Raw genomic sequence first — 24,990 nt, forward strand, 5'->3', positions numbered from 1 at the left:
ATAAAACCTAATAAAGGTAAAAATAAATAAATAAATAACAACTCTTAAACTATTATAGAAAATATTTTTGACAAAATAACCTTTATTTTTACTTTGCTCAAATTTTAGATTTAGGCTACACGGCTGTAGGTTAAAGGTTTATTCTCACAGCATCATGCGTAGGATAAGTATTTTAAAAAGAAATCACTAAACCGTCGTTTTCCCTCGTAAAGAAAAGGCCTGTGCGCACAAGAGGAGAGAAACTAGTTCCTTTACCTGCAGGGTGGCAAGAAGAACCACAAGTTCTTCCTGGTCAGAACATTTCATACTTCCAAAATAACTCAAGGTCAAAGTTCATCCCGCAGAAACCTTTGAAATAGAAACAACGATCGTTTCAAAGCTCTGACCGATCGCAGAAGACGAAAGAATTCCCAGACTGGATCAGTCAGAACTGAAAAATTAGATTTTATCCCCTTTTGGGAGGGAAAAAAATGTCTCTGTTCTTCCAGAGTTCAGGTCTCGAAGGTGGCGTTAGAAAAAGACGAAAAAAAAAATAATCAAGACCCAGAGACTTTGGGTTTCTCTGGTCTGTAATGAAAAAGACTCAAATCCAGATGGTTCTGCCAACCAACTCATTTATTTAAATAGATACGTTTTCAAGAGCCGCATGGATTGATAGAATAGAAATATCCTACGTTCTCACAGCGAGGAAATGTAGGAAAATATAGCAAACCTTCCTGGCTACTGATGAGCCGTGGCGCATTCAGGGGGGGGGGGAATGTAGAAATAAAACAAACTTAAAACTTTTAAGTCTGTCCTTTAGACTCTGTAGCAAAAGAGGAAGACGTCTTAATTTGGGGTTTCCAAGCTTAAACCTGATCGACATTTCTCTGAACAAAGAGGATCTGACCTCAAATTAAATCTGCAGGAGCAGAAGAAGAAGAAGGAGATTTCTTTAAGAAGTGGTCTGATTATTTTATTTCTATAAATGGTACCTCAATGTTACTCTCAACTTCTCTGTCAAAGTAATATCAAGGATGAATTGTATTAAAGTGCTAATGACAATGTTTAGAAAGATTATGCTTGTATGGAATCACCGTGTATGAATGTGTTAGTCTTTAGAACGATGTTATAAACTGAGATTCTTCTAAGATGCATGACAGAAATAATGTGTAACCATAAAAAAACATTTATTAGGCTAAATATGTTCTTGCTTTCTGATTCATGCATTTTAAACTGCACTTTTAGAAGAAACTGTTGTCATAAATAGTTTGATATTGTTGAAAAAAAGTCAGCATTTTTAAAACAATTAAGCTCCACCAATAAAGTATTTCTTTCACTTTAGCATCCAGTAGGGCTGGTTTGATCTTTTGCTGGACATATAAAACTCGAGATCTCCCTCAGCTCGCAGTTTGTTACTGAAATGCAGATAAGAAGAGCGTGGAGCCGGTCAGGACTCTCTCTTGCAGACCCAGGGTCCGTACTCCTCACAGTCCGCAGCAAACAGAGTCCCGCCTCCCCTCAGGTCTGCACAGTCCCTATCATCGCTGTCCCACTGCACCGCCAGCCTTCAACACACACACACACACACACACGTTTATGTAATGAAAATAAATCATTCACTAAGAATGATTATAAATCTCCACTGAGATTGTGATTGTGGAACTATTTATATTAGCCAGATGAAAAATGAAAACAGAATCTTATTTTACAAAGTTCTGTGTCTGTATAATAGTGTGTCTTTATATATTTTTATATGTATGTACTGTATGTTTGTTATGATTTCGTATTAAAATAAACATCAATGTAAGATATTCTTTGCTTTGTGTTTAACTTTTAGAGTATTTGTTTTGGTGCCTACACAGACACGCACACACATTATTATATTATACTATACTATATTATATTATATTATATTATATTATATTATATTATATTATATTAACTGAAAAAATCATTGGCTTCTTTTTTTAACAAATAAATAAAATCTACAGTAGCTGATGTAATGCAGTTGTTTATGTTCTTAGTGCAAATTTAAAAGCTGTGTGAAGCTGACACCCCACCCACGTCAAAAAAATCAGCAAATAGTCTGAATGGTTAGTGCTCCGTTTGTGCAGGTTTGTGCCGTTAAAATTTTCGTTTGTGCAGTTTTGGTTTCTGAGATATTAAAAATTATTTTTTAGGTCATCTAGAGTTCACCATCCCCCCATATCGCTCCAAAACAAACCAAAGTGGGCTAGATCGTTAGTGCTCCGTTTGTGCAGGTTTGTGCCGTTGAAATTTTCGTTTGTGCAGCTTTCGTTTTCGAGATATTAAAAGTTATAATTTTGGCCGATGACGTCACCATCCCCCCATATCGCTCCAAAACAAACCAAAGTGGGCTAGTTCGTTAGTGCTCCGTTTGTGCAGGTTTGTGCCGTTGAAATTTTCGTTTGTGCAGTTTTCGTTTCTGAGTTATTAAAAGTTATAATTTTGGCCGATGACGTCACCATCCCCCCATATCGCTCCAAAACAAACCAAAGTGGGCTAGTTCGTTAGTGCTCCGTTTGTGCAGGTTTGTGCAGTTGAAATTTTCGTTTGTGCAGTTTTGGTTTCTGAGATATTAAAAATTATTTTTTAGGTCATCTAGAGTTCACCATCCCCCCATATCGCTCCAAAACAAACCAAAGTGGGCTAGATCGTTAGTGCTCCGTTTGTGCAGGTTTGTGCAGTTGAAATTTTCGTTTGTGCAGTTTTCGTTTTTGAGTTATTAAAAGTTATAATTTTGGCCGATGACGTCACCATCCCCCCATATGCTCCAAAACAAACCAAAGTGGGCTAGATCGTTAGTGCTCCGTTTGTGCAGGTTTGTGCAGTTGAAATTTTCGTTTGTGCAGTTTTCGTTTTTGAGTTATTAAAAGTTATAATTTTGGCCGATGACGTCACCATCCCCCCATATGCTCCAAAACAAACCAAAGTGGGCTAGATCGTTAGTGCTCCGTTTGTGCAGGTTTGTGCCGTTGAAATTTTCGTTTGTGCAGCTTTCGTCTTTGAGATATTAAAAGTTATAATTTTGGCCGATGACGTCACCATCCCCCCATATCCGTCCAAAACAAACCAAAGTGGGCTAGTTCGTTAGTGCTCCGTTTGTGCAGGTTTGTGCAGTTGAAATTTTCGTTTGTGCAGCTTTCGTTTTTGAGTTATTAAAAGTTATAATTTTGGCCGATGACGTCACCATCCCCCCATCTTGCGCCAAAACAAACCAAAGTGGGCTAGTTCTTTTAATTCTTCAGATTTTCAGCTGTTGTACAATGTGTATCTTTTGTTTTGAACTTCAATAAAGACTTAGAACAAGAAAAAATGTGTCTCATTTAAAGTGATGTTTCAAGATACCAATGTTTTCTCTCCACAATAATTGAATCCTGCTAATAAAGGACATGCAGCCCTGACCCTAACGTAATGTGTATAACCTGTTCAACTGTGCTTTGATTTCGGAGGTGGTCTGAACAATTATATTTACATTGTTGACGTACTGTCTGCTGATTATGCAGCAAACGTGTAAAAAATATACATTAGCCTATAACGGTTCAAAAAATAGAAGAAAAAAAAATCCACAGCCAATTTGCTAGTTGCTTGAGCAAAGTTTTTGCAGAGTAAAACGGAAATGTGTCATTGGTTCAAAGTTCATCCAAGTAATGTACTTAATATTTAGTAAATATATTTTCAATGCAACGACTTTCATTTCATCCAATTTCTTACATTAAATGTGTATGGGCTTCAAGGATTTTGAAAAGCTCCACGTTTTGCGAACTTTGACATAGTTCTCACGCAACTGGGATTGGCTCCATCCACACTGTAGTGAGCCCCCTCCCCCACCACCACCACCCCGATCTTGTTTTGGCGGCAGAGCAAGTGTAATTTCAACCTCTCGTTAATATTCTAGCGGTCTCAAATCGTTTTGAATAAGTCATTTTTGGAATTTTTTCAACCCTGATTTTGATTTTTGAACAAGGTAAGTAAATTAATGCTCAGGTTTCACATAAAATATTGACTCAATGCAATCTATCCCCATAAAAGCAGAGAGGATGTATGCAGGGCTAGCTTATATATGCATTTATTTAAATTCAAACTTGTAATAAGTCGATATTTCAAACCTTTTGAAACATAGTGAGGCATCATCTTGCAGCCTTTACATTTATATTGAATCATTAAGCATATGCACAAAGGGCACATCTTCTGAATTCAATTGAAAAATTTATTCCAAAGGAAAATTAAAATTTAACAGGTACTTACATTTTCAAGTAACAATGCATTATTGAAATATATATTTTTTTTAATTAGCTTAAATGTTAGAAATTAAACAGGGAAAACCAAATGGATTTTTTTAAAGTCAAGACTATTTTAAGTGTGCAGACACTGCTAGAATACAATTTGTGGCTTTTTTGAAATCATGTAGGCACTGATTATTTTAAGCAATGCTAATCAAAGCCTTTTTATTTTTTAACTAGATGCCTCGACAGCCAGCGGTAGACAGAGAGTCTCTTTTGCAGTTCTCTGCAACTCAAAAGAGGCCATTCTAGAAAAACATATAGCCACTCCAGCTGCCGCTGTCTGGACAGAGATAAGTCAGCAGTTGGGAAATAAAATGTCTGCAAAAAGTCTGTACACATTTGTAAAGCTGAACAGACACAACATCTGGTCATGCTTGAAGTTAATCAAGGAAGTGATCCTGAAAGCCCTGTGGACACAGAGTTTGACTCAGACACCACTTCTCCTGGTCAATGTTCAGATTTTCAGCTCGACGTTCCATTTGAAGAATGGATTAAATTTATACCACAAAAAGTTGAATATAATGACAAGTTTTCATCATCTGGTAAAAGGAATTACACAATTTTAAAACCTGGCACATGGAGTCATATAATTAATGATCTGGTTTGGAAAAAGTTGAAAAGCACTTGTACATTTGTATTCCAAAGAGCAAAAGTTTATCCAACTGTCGCTAGCAAGTACATTGACATCACAGGTTTCTGTAAAGAGTGTCAAAGTTGTGTTAAAATGACATGTGACAGAGAGCCAACGGTCAACAGCCCAATGGTGCTCCAGTGTTCCATTGAAGGCGCCGACATCTCCCTGCACACTGGCCAGTCCAAAAGATTCATGTCAGGAACCCTTCGTGCACAGATTTCAGAAGAGTTGTGTGAAGGCAGGATGGAACCATCTGTATGGAGGTCAGCAAAGGCATCAGAGTTGATGGATATTGGAGATCCCGAGCCAAGTCACCTTCCAAACCTGGCAACCTTACGAAAAGCCAAGCAGGAGAGAAAAGATTTGGAGTTAGGCGACAAAGACCCTGTTCTATCTTTGCAGTTATTAAAGTATAGCACACCCAACAGTGGCAGTATAAGAGATATTGGTCTGGATAAATTCTTTTGTCACTATTGGAGTCAAACTCAGATACATGTTTATAAGGCACTGACCAAAAAATGTCCCTCAGTAGTTTGCTTTGATGCAACTGGTTCAGTTGTCAGAAAACTGGCAAGACCAAATGGTACATCTGGCCACATCTTCTTATACCAAGGTGTTCTGAAGGGAGACAACTGTTCAGTCCCAGTTGTACAAATGCTATCAGAAAGGCATGACATCAACGCTATTGCAACATGGCTGACAGAATGGCTTCGTGCAGGCGCAGCTGTACCAAAAGAAGCTGAGAGTGACTTTTCCCTGGCTATTCTTGGTGCTCTGGTGAAGGCCTTCACTCCTTGTCCTAACCTGAAATCATACATTGATGAATGCTTCCATGTGCTACTTGGGAACCAGTCTGCAAAACTTCCTCCCTGTTATATCAGGGTTGATGTTGCCCACTGCATAAAGATGGTCTGCCAGTGGGACTGCCTGAAAAACAAGTCACACCGTGTCAAAGACTTCTTTGTCAGGGGAATAGCAAAGCTTCTTCAGGCACAAAGCTTGGACCATGCAAAGCAGCTAATACATGCCATCACTGTCGTGGCTCTCAGTGAGGCAGAAGGTGATGACAGTTCTGGAACCCCTCTTGAATCAGAGAGGTGCAAAAAATACCTGAAAACCCAGATTGCAGAAGACTCCATCATAATTCCAGATGAAGACACAAAGGAAGTTCATCAAGTGGATCCATGTAATGACATCCAGACTGACCTACGAGACTGGGTGTCAAACATTTGTGAGGAGAGCAGGACACATGCTGCAGCCAATGGGGATAGGGATAACATTCATTTCCTCCCTGAGATTGTGCCACACATTATAAGACTTGCAAGTTACTTACCACTGTGGACAGGAATAATGGTTCCCCTCTTCAAAAGCACCAGTCTCACAGCAAGCTCAGCCAATGTTGAAGCCGAATTCAAAAATATAAAACATGGCCTGTTCAAACATGAGAACTTGCCCATTCGAGTGGATCGCTTCATTTCTCGGCACCTTTCCTTCATCGAAGGAAATATGCGGATTTGCTCTGCCAAAGCAAAAAGAGAGGAGGAACAAGTTACATCAGCAGACGTTGCAGAAGCTAATCCTGCGTCAGTAATTACACACAATGCTGAAGAAAAAAAAAAAATGGATTCTAGCAATTTAATGGAATCTGATCCCGCCAAAAACCTTTCCACAGCAGATGAAAACGTGGTTGAAAACTGGAAGGACAAATTCTTCCACCCAAAAAGAGGAAGAGGACTTCATACTTGAGTTCCTGCACTGAATGGCTCCATGCAGATTCATCATCTGGGACCAAAAGAGTGAAAGTGGGACTATTAAAAAATGGAAACATGCATCAGCCTGTTAAAGTTGGTAAACTGTCAATCTCTGTGTTAAACACCTGCGCCTTCGATGCCTTTTGTCAGTGCTTATGCTGTACTTTCTGTGACAGCTCTGCATTTCAAAATGTTGTCATGAATAACAGTGACAACCCTCTCCTGCAGCTGGTGAAGTCCATTACTACAGATGGTGTGACCCCAAGGACATACTTCCAGAGGGCAGATCTGCTTAGTTCAATGTTTGCAAAAACACAGTTAAGGTCTGGCACTCACCAAATCGATGCACAGTGCAATATTGCCAGTTATTGGGAAGACAATGAGAAATGTGTCAAGTGTTTATCTCTCAAAACACTGCTCTTCACAATACTGCCACCTAAACAAAGGAATGACCAGGGAAGTACCATTTGTTTCACCAGACATTTCTGTCCTGAAGAATTCTGGTATGGCTCAGCTTCACACTTCCATAGAAAAAGGACTCTTCCTTCCACAGTCTCCCTGCCTCAGACCACTGCAGAATGAATCAGAATGTCCAGCAGAATTAAAAACAGGAGCCAGCACTTCAGGAAATGCTCTCTGTGCAGGAACCGTTACTCACAACTACAGTATCGGAGAAATAGCATGGATTGACACAGACCTTCCAAATTCAACTGAATTTGCTTTGAGTGAATTTCCCTCCACTATGGTTCTGCAAGGAAAAAAATTTACTTTGAGAGCAGTCGTCGCTTTCAGGGGAAGCTTGACCAAAGATGGCCTGGGACATTACACTGCATACTGCCGGAGAGCTCCATTTGTGTGGGAGCTTTTTGATGACCTGGCAAATGTTGTGAAGACAGTGTCTGAAAAGAAGAAAATACTGCCACATGCAGTGTTATACACAGCAGATCTGTGAGAGGGAAAAAAGGGCGAGAAAGTTTGAAGACCAGACCAAAGGCAAAAAGTTTCATGCCATGTTTACATACTCCTGACCAGAATTAATTTTTTTCCTTTTTGCAAGTTATTATGGAAGCCCATTTCCACCATGAAGGAAAAAATAAAAGACCAACAGGAAGTCATAATTTTGACTTTAAAAGTTGAAATTATGACTTCAAGTTGGTCTTATTTTTTCTTTAATGGCGGAAATGGGCTTCCATATTATGACAAATGTTCCATATTTTGACTTTCAACAGTTTTGAGCTCTGCCTAAATCTCAAATGAAAGAAGTTTTCTACTCAAGACAGGAGAAATTTCAGATTATGAAGGCACTGTTTGTTGTTGTTTAAATTGTTAAAGTTCATTGTTCAAATCAACACAGTTTCTTAGTTTCTTCTTCGACTGTATAATTAAATTGCATTTTCAAAACAGTTACTTTCATGGTTCATTACTTCTCAATTAGGATAGAAACCCTTTGCCTCACACTACAGATATTTGGGTGTGTCAATAGCAAACCAAGAGGCACATGCAACTTCATAAAAAAACAAAAAGACAATTACCAGAAATATTGTCTTACTCTAACTGTATACACGATTTCTAATACCTTCTCTACCAAAACATAGCAACATCAATTGCATAAAAACGACACAGAAAACAAGACTTACATGACAGGAATGTGCTGGAAGACGAAGAACTAAAACAGAAAGTACAGCCTACAGCAGGTGAAATTAATTGTCCCCTAATTGGGTATAATTAGGACATAATTATACCCAGTCACATTCAGCTGAATCTTAAACTCTGAAAGCGCCAAATAAAGTAAAATCAAATCTAGTCATTTGTATAATATAATCCTTGGGTGACATTGTGGTCCATCTTACATACCAGTTGGTGGTGGCGACATATTAGCGGTAAAGCAAAAAATTTCTTGTTTGGAGCAAAATGGGGGCGGATGACGTCATCGGCCAAAATTATAACTTTTAATATCTCAAAGACGAAAGCTGCACAAACGAAAATTTCAACGGCACAAACCTGCACAAACGGAGCACTAACGATCTAGCCCACTTTGGTTTGTTTTGGAGCATATGGGGGGATGGTGACGTCATCGGCCAAAATTATAACTTTTAATAACTCAAAAACGAAAACTGCACAAACGAAAATTTCAACTGCACAAACCTGCACAAACGGAGCACTAACGATCTAGCCCACTTTGGTTTGTTTTGGAGCATATGGGGGGATGGTGACGTCATCGGCCAAAATTATAACTTTTAATAACTCAAAAACGAAAACTGCACAAACGAAAATTTCAACTGCACAAACCTGCACAAACGGAGCACTAACGATCTAGCCCACTTTGGTTTGTTTTGGAGCGATATGGGGGGATGGTGAACTCTAGATGACCTAAAAAATAATTTTTAATATCTCAGAAACCAAAACTGCACAAACGAAAATTTCAACTGCACAAACCTGCACAAACGGAGCACTAACGAACTAGCCCACTTTGGTTTGTTTTGGAGCGATATGGGGGGATGGTGACGTCATCGGCCAAAATTATAACTTTTAATAACTCAAAAACGAAAACTGCACAAACGAAAATTTCAACGGCACAAACCTGCACAAACGGAGCACTAACGATCTAGCCCACTTTGGTTTGTTTTGGAGCGATATGGGGGGATGGTGAACTCTAGATGACCTAAAAAATAATTTTTAATATCTCAGAAACCAAAACTGCACAAACGAAAATTTTAACGGCACAAACCTGCACAAACGGAGCACTAACCATTCAGACTATTTGCTGATTTTTTTGACGTGGGTGGGGTGTCAGCTTCACACAGCTAAATTTAAAGGGTTATTTTGTGCCTGATGCAAAAATAATCTTTCAGTAAAAAGTCTCCAAATTTATTGACACTCCTAATGAAGATATTTTAAAAGCCTACCATCTTTTATCCCCACATATTAATTTTCAAAACGTGATAAATAACTGGAAAGCTCTGTATGTAGCCACTGTAATGTTAGCATTTATCCAACATGGCGTCGTTGAGTCTTTACTGTTTAAGAAAATTAAAGCAACCCCTCTCAACGTCTCTAATCCACGCCAACTTTAAGGTAAAAATGTTCATCACCAGAGTTTGATGCATGAATAAATGAATGAAAGAATCAGCAAGACAATAATTTTCCCCGTTGTATTTTCAGCATTGACTTGTTTTGAATGCAACATTTCTGAAGTCATAAAAAGGCAACAAGGAAATGAAACTATTGCGCTCGTGTCGGTGCTTTCCATCTACATCATGCGATGATTGTTTTAGTTTTGTGTGAATTTCATTTCTCCTTTCAGTAAAAATAAAACTCTCACTCTCTCTCTTGATGCGTTTACGTACATATGACAATTTCCTCATTGATTTTGTTTTATATAAACTAGATCTCTGCTGAAAACACAGTTAGCCTATCTATCATTAAAATACATCGTACTGTAAAAGTTGAAGAACCGAGCAAACTTTAAAGGGAACTTGTTGTTGCCAAAATATTTTTAGATAAATATGGACCAGATGATATTTTGTTTCAGTCAGAAAGTTCAGACTCACGGTAGGTGGTCCTGGACGTCCTTCCCACTCAACCACAGCCAGCGTCCCTCCTGCTGGCTGTCCGTCAGCCCCACCCACAGGAAAGGAAATTTGGTGGCATTGCACATAACTCCTTGGAGAAAATCCTATATTTAAGGCAAAAGGTAGACTTCTTAAATTTCTTTAGTCAGACAAAAAATGTCAGTATATTTGGCATTAATGTAAGTCTCAGAGATGTTTACAGAGAGAAACACAGGGAGAACTGTCCCCAAAGCTGAAAGAGCTGAAAAAACACTGTTGTGTTGCTTTTTAAAGGTAACTTAGGTGACGTTCACATTGCAGCTCGAAGTGACCCAATTCCGATTTTTTGTCAAATCGGATTTTATTTTTATTTTTTTTGCCATAGTCGTTCACATTTCCAAATGCGACCTGTAAAGTGTTCCCCAGTGTGAACAGCAAACGACCTGTAAGTGTCCTGCATGCGCGGTAGAGGGCGCAATAACGTCACACATAGAGAGCGTGCTCAGTGTTTTGCCAACCGCCAAACAAAAGTAGTAGTGCTCAGTGTTTGCGGAAGTAAACGAGGATGCTAACGATTTTGGAGTTGCTGTCCGACCGGATCCAGCGCAGTAATAACTTAATCCTTATTATAGTCCGTCATGATTGTTGTTTAGTGAGAATAGTGACGTTTGTCGAGTATCAGTAACGTCCAGGTCGGATGAATGCGGCCTGGACATTAAGTCACATTGGAATCGGACGTACTGGATATCCGGGTCGCATTCGAAAAAATCCGACCTGTGTTGTTCAGACTGTTATGAAAAGATCAGATACAGGACGCATTACGCAAAAAAAAAAAAATCGTAATTGGGTCATTTCAGGCTGCAGTGTGAACGCAGCCATCTTGTTTTTGGTTGCGTTCACTGTACTCGACAAATGTCAGTATTCCTGAAACAGGGGGAAGAAAAACAACAACCATGGCTGACTGTAATGAGGATTGAGTTGTTAAAGTGCTGCTCAGGTCGGACAACAACTTTAAAATTGTAAGCTATGCTCCACAGTTAGCATTCACGTTTACTTCTGCAAACACAGAGCACTACTTTAAGTGGCAAAACACTGGGCACGCTCTCCATGTGTGACGTTATTGCGCCCTCTACTGCGCATGCGGGACACTTTCAGGTCGTTTGCAGTTCACACTGGGGAACACATACAGGTCACGCAAAAATCCGATTTGACAAAACATCGGAGTTGTGCCACTTCAGACTGCAGTGTGAACGCAGCCATCTTGTTTCTGTCTCTCTCCTGTTAGTCACCATCTCTGCATCGTCTTTGATCACAACCAGGCTGCTGTTGTGCTCCTGGCAGAACTCGGCGCTCTCTTTCCACCGACGGTTTTCCTGGAGTCCAACTGAGAAAAAGTAGCAGTGACGCCTCCACCACAGCCAGCCTTCAGGACACAAACGGCATCTGGAGTCTTCAGGCAGCGCAGACACAAACACAACCGCTGAAGTCAGGACAATGTCTATTATGCTGCATATACGTTTGCATACAGAATGAAAACGCTGTTGTTTTCTGAGACTTGAGCCAGATAATAAATTGTAAACTCACCCTGAGTGGCCAAGTGCAGCATCATTTTCAGGTCCTGACGTTCTTTTTGGCACTGCTGCAGGTTTTCCGTCTGTTTATTTTGAAAGGCTGGATCTTCTTCCTGTGCTGCTCCCCAGATGGCTGGTAAATGAGTTCATAAAACTTTAGACAGCAGAAACTGAGATTGTATTTACTTGTTTAATGCAGTCGCAGTAAAAGATGGAGCATCCTAAAATCCAACTAAACCACTTTTTTAAAGAATAAAAGTGGTTTAAATGTAACATTTACAAACACCTGAATTCGTATTACTCATTCTCCTACTTACCAAATAAAACGGAGGACAAAATGATCGCGGTGATCAGAGATATTGCTGCTATAGCAACGGCCCCTTTATATGTCAGATATAATTTCTTGCAGGATTTTGTATCTGTAACAGTAAAATTATTTTAATTTACAGAACTAAACTGCAATAAACTGTAGTCTCAGATCACACGAAAGGCCAGATGTGGATGCATGAAACTCAGCAACAATGAACACCAGCAATTGTCTATTTTATCCATTTCACAGCTCACCTCCGCATGCTGAAGTTTTGAAATCCTCTGCAGTTCTCAGCGGTCCGTCTGCGCTCTCGTTTGCAGCCATCTGTCCCTTTAGCTCGACTTCACACATATTTTTGACTTGTGCCATGTGATGGCACGCTTTTCTTGAGTTTTTTTTTTTCTTCTTGTTTGGTATGAGTGAACAAAAATAAACAAGTTCACATCTGAGGCAGTTGACAGAGGAAGCAACTAAAGTGTGAAAAAGCCCTTCGCCTGAGCTCAGAAAGCCAGCACTGTCTGAGGCTCTGGAGGCTGCATGTAGGTCTGACATGCAGTATCTGAACTCTGCTAAATTAGACCTGGAGAGTCCCACCACAACAAGAAGAAAAACTTCTTCAAGAGTTGACATAACTTGCCTTGTCATTTCATGGAATACATCCATATTCTATCGGTACCTTGTCAAAGTCAATGGATCATCTTTGTCGGCTTTAACTTTTCACTTTGTAACTAATTTGGCGATGCAATTATGGTTTTTGTTCAGTTTGTGTCCAAACTTGAACTTGTTACCTGGTTTCTTGAGGTGCCGTTCAAATGTTCCCACATAGTGACCTTTTTCTATTTTTGTGAAGTGCACCAGTCCCTCCTGCTGCACAACACCCAAACATGATACTTTGACCCCATTACTTAACAGTAGAAGGACGTTTTCTGGCTCGTAAACCTCCTCTGAATGTGACGATGGTCATTATGTCCAAAAGCTGACGCCCCCAGGAGGCTCAACAGGAGCTGGAGGTTCTGACTGACCAATCAGCTGCAGGAGCAACATTCAATGTTTGGTCCGAACTAAACTTGGACTGGTTTTAGAAAAGCTCAAACGGGTTTAAAGGAACACAAAAGTCCAACTGGGGTCTAGTATTTATGGTCTAGTTTCTAGTGCAATTATCTTCACACACTTGAAATAAGACAAAGCTAACACACAACAAAGTTTTCAGGAAGTTATGAGACTGTTTTAAGTTATTAATTCTTGAATACTGATTAAAAAAATCACCAGCCCCACTGTCAAACACTTGCCGCTCGTAACACAAGTGAAAAAAATCGGCAGTGGAATTTGTACTTTTTAATAAATATTTAAGTATTATTGCCATTAAATAATATGCTATGGCTTCTTGAAAACTTACTTGCAAGTTTGCTTTGTCTTATTGCAAGTGTACTAACACAGGCGTGGTTTTTTTTATTTGTTTTTACCCCAAATATTGTGAATTAACTCAAGATATTTTCTGGCTTTCATGTATTCACATAGAAACAAAACACTCTCGCTCATTAATCTGGAATGTATGAAAGTGAAAATGATGCTGCTTTTATTCTTCCTAGCAAGATCTGCCGTACAGTCCAGAGTTTTACATAATAAGGTCGCCGAGCGCACGAGAAGCAAGAAAAACGAGACAGTTGAACAAATCAAAGCAGAGCTGGATTAGAGGAGAGGAGAGGGGGAACAGACGCCCCCTACAGGCTGAACAGGAGCAGCAGGTTCTGACTGATTCTGCCGACCAGCTGCAGGAGCAACATCCAGCGTCAGTCCAACTAAACCTGGACTGGTTTTAGAACAGAACAGAGCGAACGGGTTTAAGGGGAGACACAAATCCAACACAATCAGATTAATGAGCAGGAAACAAATTTAATGGATTATCACAACAGTAATGTCAAACTGGGCAGATTCAAGGCAACAAAAGCAACAAACGGTAGCATCATTTTACATTTCCATATAAATATTCTCAATTTTTTACAGTGTAATTGTGTTAGCGATGTCAGCAAAGCAGCATTTTTTCCTTTCAAATCTCAGCCATTCTTTCCTCACGTCAAATGTTAATTTCACGTTTTAAGAGGAGCAGAAAACAGAGCTAAAAACAAGCATCATTACTTGTGATTTATTAAGATACAATAAATGCAGAGAGTTATGCACATTAACTGTTTTTACGTCACATTGACAGCAAAAGTCAGAATTTAATTCTGTCTATAATAACATTAACAGGCTTGTGACTGAATAAGAAGAGATATTTTGTGGGGAAAATAAAAATGTGGAGAGATTTTTGAGTCACGTAAAATATTAAAATATAAAGAAAGATAACACATCACAATTTCTATTTATTAACACTCAGAGCTGAACATAATGCATCTCATGTCCTTTCAGATTTTTGTTAAGATTTATTTCTTTTTAAATTGTTTGAAAACATGTTGATCTGTCATTTCAGCCGGAGGCATTTAACTAAAATATGTGATCTATTTTTTTGTTATCCTACTATGTAAAGCCAACTCCAAACTGTAATAGTGAAATTTTAAAACTAATTTGACATTCAAGTAATCTTTAAAATATTTTACAAGTTTTATTTATTAATAAGAGTGTTTGCAACATATTTATCAGGCCTTGAGATGGTTTCATTTGCTCACAGTAATACACATTTTTTAATGCATTGTCAAAATAATATAATTTTCAGACACACAAATGCTCTGAAGATGAATCACATGTTTATATATATATATATATATATATATATATATATATATATATATATATATATATATATATATATATATTTTAAAGAAATATATATATTTAAACCCTCTTAAGCCTCTGTTACTATACCTCTTTAAAATTGAATATTAAATAGCGCCATCTGGTGGATATACATATAAAATGAACAGCTGTAATGACATTAAATTGTGACTCAAAGAAGCATTAGTTAATCCTCAGATAAAGGTGTGATTTTGGAATTTAATATTTTGCAAAGTTTGAGTTTTTGAGTATCTTGTTTTAAATACAATTAATGAACTTAGACAACAATATCTGTAAAAATCTTTAGCAATAGTCATTCAACAAAGTGAAAAGAGTTTGAAAAATCCAAAAACCTGATCTGAAATCCACCAGATTTTCAGCTGATAGCTTTTCGGGAACCAATTCTTCACCAACCAATCAGAGGCAGGAGGAGCGGCTTATCGATGTCAATCAAGCTTGTGTACCCGCTGCTCAATGTACTAATAGTGAAGAAACACTGTACCATTCCAGGAAAGTCATTTATCAGGCACAGGCGTGGATAGTTTACAGGCCCTGCACAGGAATTTGGTCTTTTTTTCTTGGAACATGCCATGAGATTACATTTGTTTTGAACTGGTGATAGATAAACAAACTGAATGAAATGTCCAAAAAGGAAAAAGGATCACAACTTGGTTGTAAAAAAAAAAAAAAAAAATTAAAACTCTAAATTAAAACGTTTTCTGAGTTGGTATTTTAAGAGTTGGCAAGTGAACCAGATATTGTTTTCTAATGCCTCAAAATGTTAAAACACATGATTAAATGTTCTCTTACCATCACTGCATATCAAACAGTGTCTCAAAAATAACATTTTTACCACTAAGTTTTTGGAGGAATGGTCTGAACATCATAATAAACCTTTCCCTCCAGGATATCTCGGAAATATTTTTGTAGCTGCAACAGACAACAAAGGTTAACATTTACCAGACGTTCAACAAACCTGGGTAAAAGCTAAACTTCAGCTCACCAGCCCAGCTGACCTACCTCCATAAATACAGCATTCCTTGTTTTGTCTTCCTCACAGTACAGAGGCTCCCCTGAAGAGCAAAGCATTGACAGGCCGATTTCCACCGGATCTTTTTCTGCAGGACAAATGGAGACGGTGAGAAGCAGAAGCAGGAAACGCGACACGAAGACATACTCTCATTCATGGGAACAATTTGTATTGGTGTTCAGTTTGTAAATGGCACGCTTCCAGTGTTTGGCCGCCAAGTTCACCAGTCAGCCAAACACATAATTCCAGTGATATTATAGAGGATTTTTATTTACTCTTTTAGGTCTTTTAGTGTTCCTGACCATCACGCCATACCGTAAAGATTCTGCTAATAAAATGAGGAATGTGGATTAAGTAAAAGAAAAAGAACAACTTAAAGTCTACACTATTGCCAAAAATGTTTCAACCACTTCCATAACCTCAGGTGTATAAATCCCAGCAGCTAGACAGGTAGACTGAGAAACTCAGTGAATTTGCTGGCAGCCTTAGAGTGAAGTGGAAGCAACTGGGAATGAGAGCCATTAAAACCAGTCAGTCAGGTGAAGCACAAAGCAAGCAGAGGTCACTCAGCTTTCTATACAGTCATCAGCTAAAGACGGTTTAGTTGGTTTTTTTAGATTAGCTTAGCAATAGTGTGGGTTTCCAGGGCCTAACGGCTACAACCTGTTAGCATTACATCTCAAAGTGACGTAAAACGCCTCCAGAGGACTCAGTAGAGCAGTAGAGCTCTGTGCTCCAGAGTGATGATTGGTGTCTCTGTGAATCATCCAGTGGACAGCTCTGGGTTTGCTGTTTTAATTTTGGTCCAGAGGGTTGGATGGTGCAGAGCTGGTTTCAGGAGTTGAACCCTTTGGTTGCAGTGAAAGGAGATCTGATGTTGATCATAGCAAATTATTGAAGTGACTGGAGAGTTGGGTCGGACTCTCTAGTGCAGTACTCAACTGGTTTGAATCTTATCTAAAGATTCCTGCATGTCAGAAGATAACTTCTCATCAGAAAGGACAGAAGTCACATGTGGGGTGCTTCTACTATTCAATATCTATATGCTCCCACTAGCTCAGGTTATATTAGCCATCAGAACTCTGCAGATGATGCACAGCTCTACATTACGATGCCACCAGGTGACTCTGAACCCATCTGATCACTGAACAGGTGCTTAGATAGATGTGTGGATGTGCCACAAGTGTCTCAAACTGAACAGAAACTAAACTGAAGTTATAATATTTGGACCTAAAGAGAAACAATCTAGAGTCAGTGCACAGCTCCAGTCATTACAACTAAAACCGAGCGATCAGGCCGAGACCTGGAAGTAGTGATGGACTCTGACCTTAACATTGAGAGCCACATAAAGACAGTCACAAAGTCGGCCTTCTGTCACCCAAAGAACATTTCCAGCAAAATCTAGAGAAACTAGCTGGAGATAGGCACCAGCACCCCTCCTGACCCTACTAGCGACAAAATGGATGGATCTGGAGAAACTCACCTGTAGGAGCCATTTAGCCTTTTTTGTGTTTATCGCCACCAGGGGGCGTATTTCATTTTGAGTTCTGTGTCTAATGGGGGATGGGTTATTTAAGGACAAACATGATTATGTTCAGGTGTTGTTGATAGGAAGGGGCAACAGTTTTCTACTGTGTTTTCAGGTTAAGGTTCTATGTCAGAATGTAAGTGAATTTGCAATGGAAATAGCAGCGATGGACAACATGCAAACAATAAACGACTTTATTAGAAAACAAAACAAAGACTGGCATCCGGAATTCTTAATAGAGCACACGTAAGACCAACGCTTCAACAATCAACAACCGGTAGCCTAAAATACAGGATTTTAGACGCTACATCACCCATACATCGCTTACTGCAACAGTGTCTTCACAAAGAAATCAATCAATCAGCTGCAGAATGCTGCTGCTCATGTTCTGACTAAAACTAGGAAGATAGAGCACATTCTAATGTCCCCACACTGGCTCCCTGTAGCTCAGAGAACGGACTTTAAAATACTATGTAGCTTATAAATTACTGAACGGTTTAGCACCACAATACATTAAAGATCTGCTGTTGTTGTATCAACCTTATAGACTCCTTTGCTCTGCATCCCCAGAACCAAACATGGAGAAGCAGCCTTCAGCTTCTATGTACCACAAACCTGGAACAAACTTCCAGAAAACTGCAAAACATGCGAAACACTGAGTTCCTTTAAAATAAGCCTAAAACCCATTAGATTAATAATAATTGGAACATTGATCAACTTATCTGATGTGTTTTTGATGATGGCGTTTGACAAAATGTTGTGTTTATTACTTGTTTTGTAATAGCTGGAAAGGAAGGACTGACATAATAAAGCCTAAGGATTAATAATGAGGGAATATTTTTGGCAATTCATCTCATGTAGATCAACGCCATGGGAGGGCCGTGACTTTAACGAATCCGTCCATCCCACAGTAACATGCCCAAAAGAAAAACCCAGAAATAACACCTCCTCTAAGACTGACAGTCATTTTGTTTTTTGTGTTCATCAATCATATAAAATCTGAAAATACCTTGAAGTTAAAACGTGACAAAAGCTGAGCGAATCCATGTGTTCCAGCAAGGTACTGCATATTTTCTCACCTGTTGTCCCACTGCAGCTTGCTGGAGAACTCGTCTTATAATCACTCACAGTGTACACATTAAAGGCGTATGTGCTTCCTGACATCAAACCAGTGAAACTGCACATGGTGGTGTCAACTATATAGTCTCTGAAATCTTTCCAGAATTCAGAGGAGAGGGTGCAGTTGTAGGTTTTTGCTGATGAGTTTTCTGGGGGTTTCCACTTAAAGGTGAGGGAATCTTTTGTCTTGCTGCTTACATTAGCATCAGTGGGAGGCATCGGGACTGAAGGCAGAAAGAAAAGGTCACTTGCATCCTTTTAAAAACATGTTTTAACAAAATGTAGAGCCGTTTTCTGAGCATGCAGTCTGTGTTTAGTAATGATCAAATAAAATCAAACTCACGGGTGACAGTGGAGGCCTTCTGTACTGGGCTTTCCAGATTATTAAGAACTACGTAGGCATGCACTTCGTACAGGGTGGAACTTTTAAGATCTTTAAATTTCACATTTTTATTCTCTGTGTCTTGAAGAGGAGGTTTCTCCTCTGTGCCATTCAAGAAAAGCTTGGCTCTATACTTTACATCACTTCCAGGATTTGGAATAAAGTCCCAGCTAGCGACAATGGTGTTGTGTGTTGGTGTCAACTTCAAACCCGAGACCGGGCCCGGAGCTGTTTATGAGTGAAAAAGTCAGATTAATGCAACAGAATTTGCCGTAAAGAGTCTCTAAATAAATGAATCACAGTTACCGGTGTATGCAGTGATGCTTTCAATTTTTCCCTCCAGGCCACAAACGCCCGAGACTTTCACAGAAAAGTAATACTTAGTGCCGTTTTGGAGGCCGGACACGATCACTTTATATGGTTTGTCCAAAAGATTTGTTGGGTTTGTCACATTAACATCCAGAATCCTGTTACGAAGCAACACACTTAAGAGTCAAAGACTGTCCTGAAACAACTACAGAACAGATGTTAATCATTCTGCTACTTTTGTGTTGAAAAACACAACGGACATGAAAGCAGCAATTTGTAGAGTTTGGTGAACAGAGACATAAACTTAATATAGGAATATAAAGGGGACGAACCCGTTTTCACCGCTGGCCATCACTTTAAAGCCCATGTAATTTCCCTTTGGCGGATCCCACTGGAGAGTTAGGCCTGTGTCCTTGTTTTCAAGAGCTATCAGGTTGGACACTTTGCCGGGCACTGAAAGAGAGGCAGCGGGCTGTTATAAAACGGACAAAGCTTCTCTTTGTGTTTGCCAAAGATGAAACCAAATAGAAGCAGGCGGGTGACACGGTCCGCATGCAATGTGGACGTAATTTGCCTTTTCAGATTTGAATCTCAGATAGTGTCTGAAGGAAACAACATTTCCCCCTCTGAACAGTACGGATGTAAACTCACGGGTGCAATTTGAGATGCTGACGTTCTCACTCCACATGGACCTGTCGTCGACTCCTGTGGTGAAAATGAAATTGTACTTGGTTCCCTGTGTCAAGCCATCAAACACCATGTTTTCTTCCTTCACGGTCTTCTTGTGATTTTTAGTTCCCGAAGCTGGAACAGCGATAACTTCGAAGAAGCCATAGTTCCCTTTGGGTTTCTTCCAGCTTAGACTGACGGTGGTTTCTGTAAAATTGGTCACATGTAGGTCCTGGACCTCTCCAGGTACTGAAAGGAGGAAACAAACCCAGGGTTAGTTATTTTCAGGTTGTCTTTTGTCTTAAGTCACATTACATCAGCTATACTTTGCGCCGCCTCGTCTTTGCTTTGTAGAACAGTAATAGTAAATACCTCAACGGGTCCACAAGATGTAACAGCGACAGTCAAAACAAAAACAGACATGCCTTGCTTCATTAAGTGGAGAGAAGGTGGCTTTAAAATAAGAATTGTGTATTTCTCTGCAAAAATTAAACTCTGGAGCCGAGTTAATGCTGTGTAAATAACTCACAGTGAGCAGTAAATTAAATAAATCCGTATTTCAAAATCACCACACAAACCTTCTCAGATTTAGGGAGCAATTCTTCACCCGGGTTAAAAATGATTTGGACAGATTTTGTCTGTTGTTAAATGTCTTTTTCTGTTTACTCATGTTATCCCAGCCCTATACTGAAGTTATTTGATGATCTAAAACAATTTGTACTCAAGATCCAGACTAGATACTTGGTTCTTTAGCTTTAGTTTTTGTGGTGTCATCTTTGATAGCCTGGATCATTTTAAATCGCTTCTCAAATCTTATGTTTATTCGCTGCCGTTTAATTAAGGCCTGGTACTCCTAGACCTCCTCGTATTTATTAGTTTATTTTAAAATCAAGATCAGTGTTTAATCCAAGACACCGGAAACTTTCTCCCATGGCTTTTGGTTAAAGACGGTAAAACCAAACATTGTTCCAGAAGTCTTTTAGTTTGTTTGGTAGATTTTATTTAAAAATTAAAAATTACACCATCTTGTTCTTTTTTGGGGGGAGATATTGCTGTCTCCATTCAGAAAAAAAAGCAGAGCTCACAAAATACCCTAAAGACCAGAAGAACATATTCAGATTCAAAGAACCCATTAACTCTCATTATCAAAGCTTATCTACTAATCACAGTAATCAACAACTTACTGGTGTAGAAGGAGCCACTGAGTGGATTGAGGTCCCTGTCACACTTCACTGCAAATACTTTGACATCGTAGCCGGTTCCTGGGGTGAGTGAGACGAGAGTGTAGCTCGAATAATGCATGTCCTCGGTGACGTTCCAGGAACCGTCACGGGAAAACGCCTCGAAGCGATAGTGGCTGATGTCACCGGGCCCCTGATCCCACTGCAGAGCTGCGGACGAGGATGTGATTTTGGAGATGTTGATGGCCCCCATGAAGCGGTCTGAAGGCAAAAACAAGGTGAACCAAAAGCTGGCAGATTTAGGCCAACAGGAAAACATGTGGAACAGTAACAGGAAAACATGGAGCCACAGCTCTAAAGTCGAAGTTAATTTAACTGTCGAGTTTAGAATAAACAAACAAAATCTTGAAATCGTTGAACCCAAATTTGGGGCTTCTTCACCTTCCAGCTTTCACCAAGAGGACCCGATAGCCACAGGTAGACGGACATGTTCTCACTTTGCTTACTGGTCATTTCACTGAAAACAGTTTGTTTTCAGGACAACAATCCAGTTCGTTTGGACTGTTTCTCATGGTTTGCTACTAAAAACAAGCTTGCATCTACTCACTTGCTTCTTGTTGTGCTTTTTTAAAATGTTTACAGTCACAAAATTTCAGCGTGTTAAAAAATAATTAGGCAGTACACTAATAATTTACATACTGCCAAGTTATTACAGCAACTAATGATTTTAAATCAAATAATTTGATGGAATTTCCCTTCTTGTGTCAATAATTCTTCAAATAAACTTCACTAGAAGTCCAAAATTGTTGTAATTCCAGCTCACTGAAGGTTGAATGACTGACCGGGGGTGTCAAACCCAGTCACCTTCCAAAATGTCTAAAAAGCTCTTAATCATTTCCTGGCTAATCATTTCCTCGCTGTATCGGTTAGTTTATAATCGCTACATCGGTTACCAGTCAATCTTCTGGTAAAATACCAGAAGATTTTACCAGTAGAATACCAGAAGATTTCCATGAGTACTAATTTTCATTATTCCGCCAACATTCGTAATTGCTGTGCCCTCCAGTATTCTCACTAACTGCAGAGGCTGTTGTACCTTCATAGCAAATGAAAGGCAGCTTTTCAAAGCACTCTCTCTCAACCCAAGGCCCAAACGCCAGTACGACCACACACGAGTTCTCGATGTAGTTTTTATTGTTCTCTGGTATGACGGGAGGCAGCATGGGCGATCGTTCGCATGTTGAGAAAATCGGCAGCTGCGGCGTGGTGGTCCACGGTGAATCTGTGGTGTGAACTGCGTTAGCTGTGGTGGATTCCCACGCCTGGGTGATGCCGGTTCTTGTGAAGTTGGCCCCTTGAGTGAAGTTGGCCCAGTCTGTGACGTTCATCGACACGCCCTTCTCGGTTTCAACGTTATATAAGTCGGTAGAGTCGGTCACGTCGGTCACTGTGATGTTTGGTCCTGTTGGTTCTCCGCTGGAGTTTTTGGGGACAACGGAACCTGTTGGGAAGCCCGTTGTCGACCTGGTACTCGACGGACTCGTCACAGTGGGGGCTGAGGGGGTCGTCGTCTTAGTCGTCGTCGTAGTCCTGGGAGGTGCCGGGCAGGTGCAGGAGCAGCTGCAGCAGTCTATTTTTGGCAGCGGGGATTTAAACAACGGGAAGCCGGGGTACCAGTTCTGGAAGGAGAGTGGGTCACCGTTGGCCCACCGTGTCCAGGGCGTCCCGAAGCTTTTAGACGAGGTGTTGGTGGAGTTGTAGTAGTCGTAGTCCGAGTCGTAGTCATCGGTTTCGTTGTAGGTGTCATTGTAGTTTATGTACTTGCGAAGGCCAATCCAGTGGGTGGAGTTGATTATTTTGGCGATGATGTGGGCGTTTTCTGGAGTGAGAGTCACCATCTCTTTAAAGCAGACCTGAGCAGACATAGAAGACATGACTGTGTTCTCAATAAAGTGACATTAAAGCTTCAACAAAAACAAAGATTAAACCCCAAGAATGTAGTCAAAGTGAGACTTGGCATCCTACAAACACTTCAGCAAACATGGCAAAAGAATGTTGAAGGCAACAAAAACCATAGCATCTCGCAAACAATGAATAAACCCTAATAAATTCAAATGTTTGCACTAAACTTGTTTAAAATGAAAATAGAGGAGGTGCTATTTGGCTGTATTGAGGCTGAGCTGATAACCGAGTGACATGTGGGCTCCAGCCGCCTTTTAAATGCAAATTATGTGCAAATTGTTTTCAAGGAGTGCGTGACAGCCAGAGAGCATAAAAATAAATAAAAAAATATATAAAAAGGATGGGTTTTTTAAAGCACAGTTGAGTACATTTATTAACATGAACCGCTATCGGTTAATTACAAACCAATCGGGCTTTTAGTTTTAAAATTAAACGTCTTCTCAAACTTAGTTGCCCTGAACTGATGTTTTATACATTAAAGCAGTATCATTTTCTCATTTCCTTCCAGAAGCTTCTTCTGTCACCATTTAGGTTGTAATGGATATTTGACCTCAAAGCCTCTTTCATAAAAATGTTTCCATCATAAACTCGTTATGAAGTCAGGTGTGTTGAAGCTCTGAGCAATGAGGAAGTCAAGATTTGTCTTTTAAGCAGTGCAGGTTAATATCTTGTTTCTTTTTTTTTAAAAATCTATGTATTGCACATATTACTTAAAAACAAGACAACTTCTTGAAGAAAGACATTAGTGTCCTGAAGTGCAAGGCATGTATCTGAAAGATCTGCTTTCCAGTTCTGACATTAAAGTACAAAGCAGCCTCAGGACAACTATTAGTAAGTCTGTCACTATAAATAATAAATCAATTAATCGAATGATTAATTAAACAGTCATTTCCATGATAGTTTTTTTCCTGTTTTTCTACCAAACACTGAATGAAAAAAGGTTTCAGTTAGGTGCATTAATCTCAACTGGCTCCCTGTTTTGAAGGATAAATTTTGTTTTTAAGCATTCAATTCAGTTTTATTTTGGATATTTAAAATGTCTTCCAACTCTACAGTTAAATGTCTGCTAGAAACGAAAGCTTAATCATCTTTGAGTAAAGATGACTGAGCTCATTTTTTTCTTGTAGTTATATTACTTGGAATTAGTCCCAAAGCAACATTATTGAGCACAACTTTTTGGGACAATTTATCATCCAGAAAAATTAGTTATTGTATTCATATGGTGCTGGAATTAAACACAGAACCTCTTTAATTGCCCTGCTAATTCAGCTGGACGCTTCAGAAAGCTTCTGGACGTAACCTCAGGTTGGTTCGCACCTGGCAGTGGTTCCTGGCGTCAGCCCAGCTGGCGTTGTGTGAACTGATGAAGTACTGTCTCTCTGCAGCCGTGTACATCAGCAGAAGACCTGAGACAGACAAAATCCTGATTTGGTCATGGACATATGTTTACATGACCAGGAAAAATCCATTTGTTTTTGGAACTCAAGAATTATAATTATCCATACTGAATTCCGGTTAAAAGGTGAAAAAAACAAAAACAATTCTAAGATAGAAATGTATCACTTCAAAATGTAACAAATATCGTTAAAAATAATTTTTACTTGAAGCAGAAAATTTGAAATTAACAAGTTTTAACTCCCTGGTTCACTTACAGGCTACTGGAATCATAATCAGCAGATTAATTATAATAAAAAGCCTAAAAACTTTTCCAAAAACAACAGTACTCACCCCAACAAACAGAAATACACAGTTTATGTAAGAACGTCAAGTTCCCCATGGTGGCGTCCCGTTGAATTTACACTAAAACACACATTCACACTAGTGTATTAAAAAAAAATTACATAAACGCACGGAAAGGAAGAAAAAGCGGCAAATGCTGATGAGTTGTCTCCGTTCGCCCTGGCTGTGGATGTTTCTTCTCGCTCAGAACAGAAA

At 39.4% G+C, this 24,990-nt stretch overlaps 2 protein-coding genes and 1 long non-coding RNA gene across 5 annotated transcripts; all 3 read right to left on the bottom strand.

Moving 5' to 3' along the window:
• Positions 1–526: 526 nt before the first annotated feature.
• LOC122819957 (CD209 antigen-like protein C) lies at positions 527–12,502 on the bottom strand. The gene is made up of 6 exons (XM_044097049.1): positions 12,361–12,502; positions 12,114–12,215; positions 11,810–11,929; positions 11,515–11,675; positions 10,226–10,350; positions 527–1,547 (listed from the first exon to the last, which is right to left on the bottom strand). The coding sequence occupies exons 1-6, from the start codon at positions 12,473–12,475 to the stop codon at positions 1,430–1,432; spliced, it is 741 nt and encodes a 246-aa protein (XP_043952984.1). The 5' UTR covers positions 12,476–12,502; the 3' UTR covers positions 527–1,429.
• Positions 4,850–8,680, bottom strand: LOC122819958. 3 transcript variants are annotated; one of them, XR_006368694.1, is made up of 5 exons: positions 7,139–8,680; positions 6,034–6,442; positions 5,654–5,850; positions 5,436–5,541; positions 4,850–5,255 (listed from the first exon to the last, which is right to left on the bottom strand). It is a non-coding gene; the product is annotated as an uncharacterized LOC122819958 (long non-coding RNA). The 3 variants fall into 3 exon arrangements; XR_006368692.1 differs by having other exon boundaries at positions 5,654–6,442; positions 7,139–8,679; XR_006368693.1 differs by lacking the exon at positions 7,139–8,680 and adding an exon at positions 6,586–6,621 and having other exon boundaries at positions 5,654–6,442.
• A 6,373-nt stretch (positions 12,503–18,875) lies between the features above and the next one.
• On the bottom strand, positions 18,876–24,976 carry LOC122820624 (fibronectin-like). Its single transcript, XM_044098199.1, has 8 exons — positions 24,784–24,976; positions 24,373–24,461; positions 22,190–23,006; positions 21,097–21,354; positions 19,895–20,161; positions 19,576–19,696; positions 19,241–19,401; positions 18,876–19,162 (listed from the first exon to the last, which is right to left on the bottom strand). The coding sequence occupies exons 1-8, from the start codon at positions 24,830–24,832 to the stop codon at positions 18,876–18,878; spliced, it is 2,049 nt and encodes a 682-aa protein (XP_043954134.1). The 5' UTR covers positions 24,833–24,976.
• Positions 24,977–24,990: the final 14 nt, after the last annotated feature.

Source organism: Gambusia affinis, linkage group LG18 (genome assembly GCF_019740435.1).
Source record: "Gambusia affinis linkage group LG18, SWU_Gaff_1.0, whole genome shotgun sequence".
Lineage (NCBI taxonomy): Eukaryota > Metazoa > Chordata > Actinopteri > Cyprinodontiformes > Poeciliidae > Gambusia > Gambusia affinis.

Coding starts and splice junctions, on each gene's coding strand:
- LOC122820624 (XM_044098199.1), bottom strand. CDS start 24,832: ATGGGGAACTTGACGTTCTTACATAAACTGTGTATTTCTGTTTGTTGG. Junction 24,462..24,783: donor GTGTATTTCTGTTTGTTGGG/GTGAGTACTGTT, acceptor TGTCTGTCTCAG/GTCTTCTGCTGATGTACACG. Junction 21,355..22,189: donor GCCTTTCATTTGCTATGAAG/GTACAACAGCCT, acceptor TTTTGCCTTCAG/ACCGCTTCATGGGGGCCATC.
- LOC122819957 (XM_044097049.1), bottom strand. CDS start 12,475: ATGGCACAAGTCAAAAATATGTGTGAAGTCGAGCTAAAGGGACAGATG. Junction 12,216..12,360: donor CAAAACTTCAGCATGCGGAG/GTGAGCTGTGAA, acceptor TTACTGTTACAG/ATACAAAATCCTGCAAGAAA. Junction 11,930..12,113: donor TTTGTCCTCCGTTTTATTTG/GTAAGTAGGAGA, acceptor CTCATTTACCAG/CCATCTGGGGAGCAGCACAG.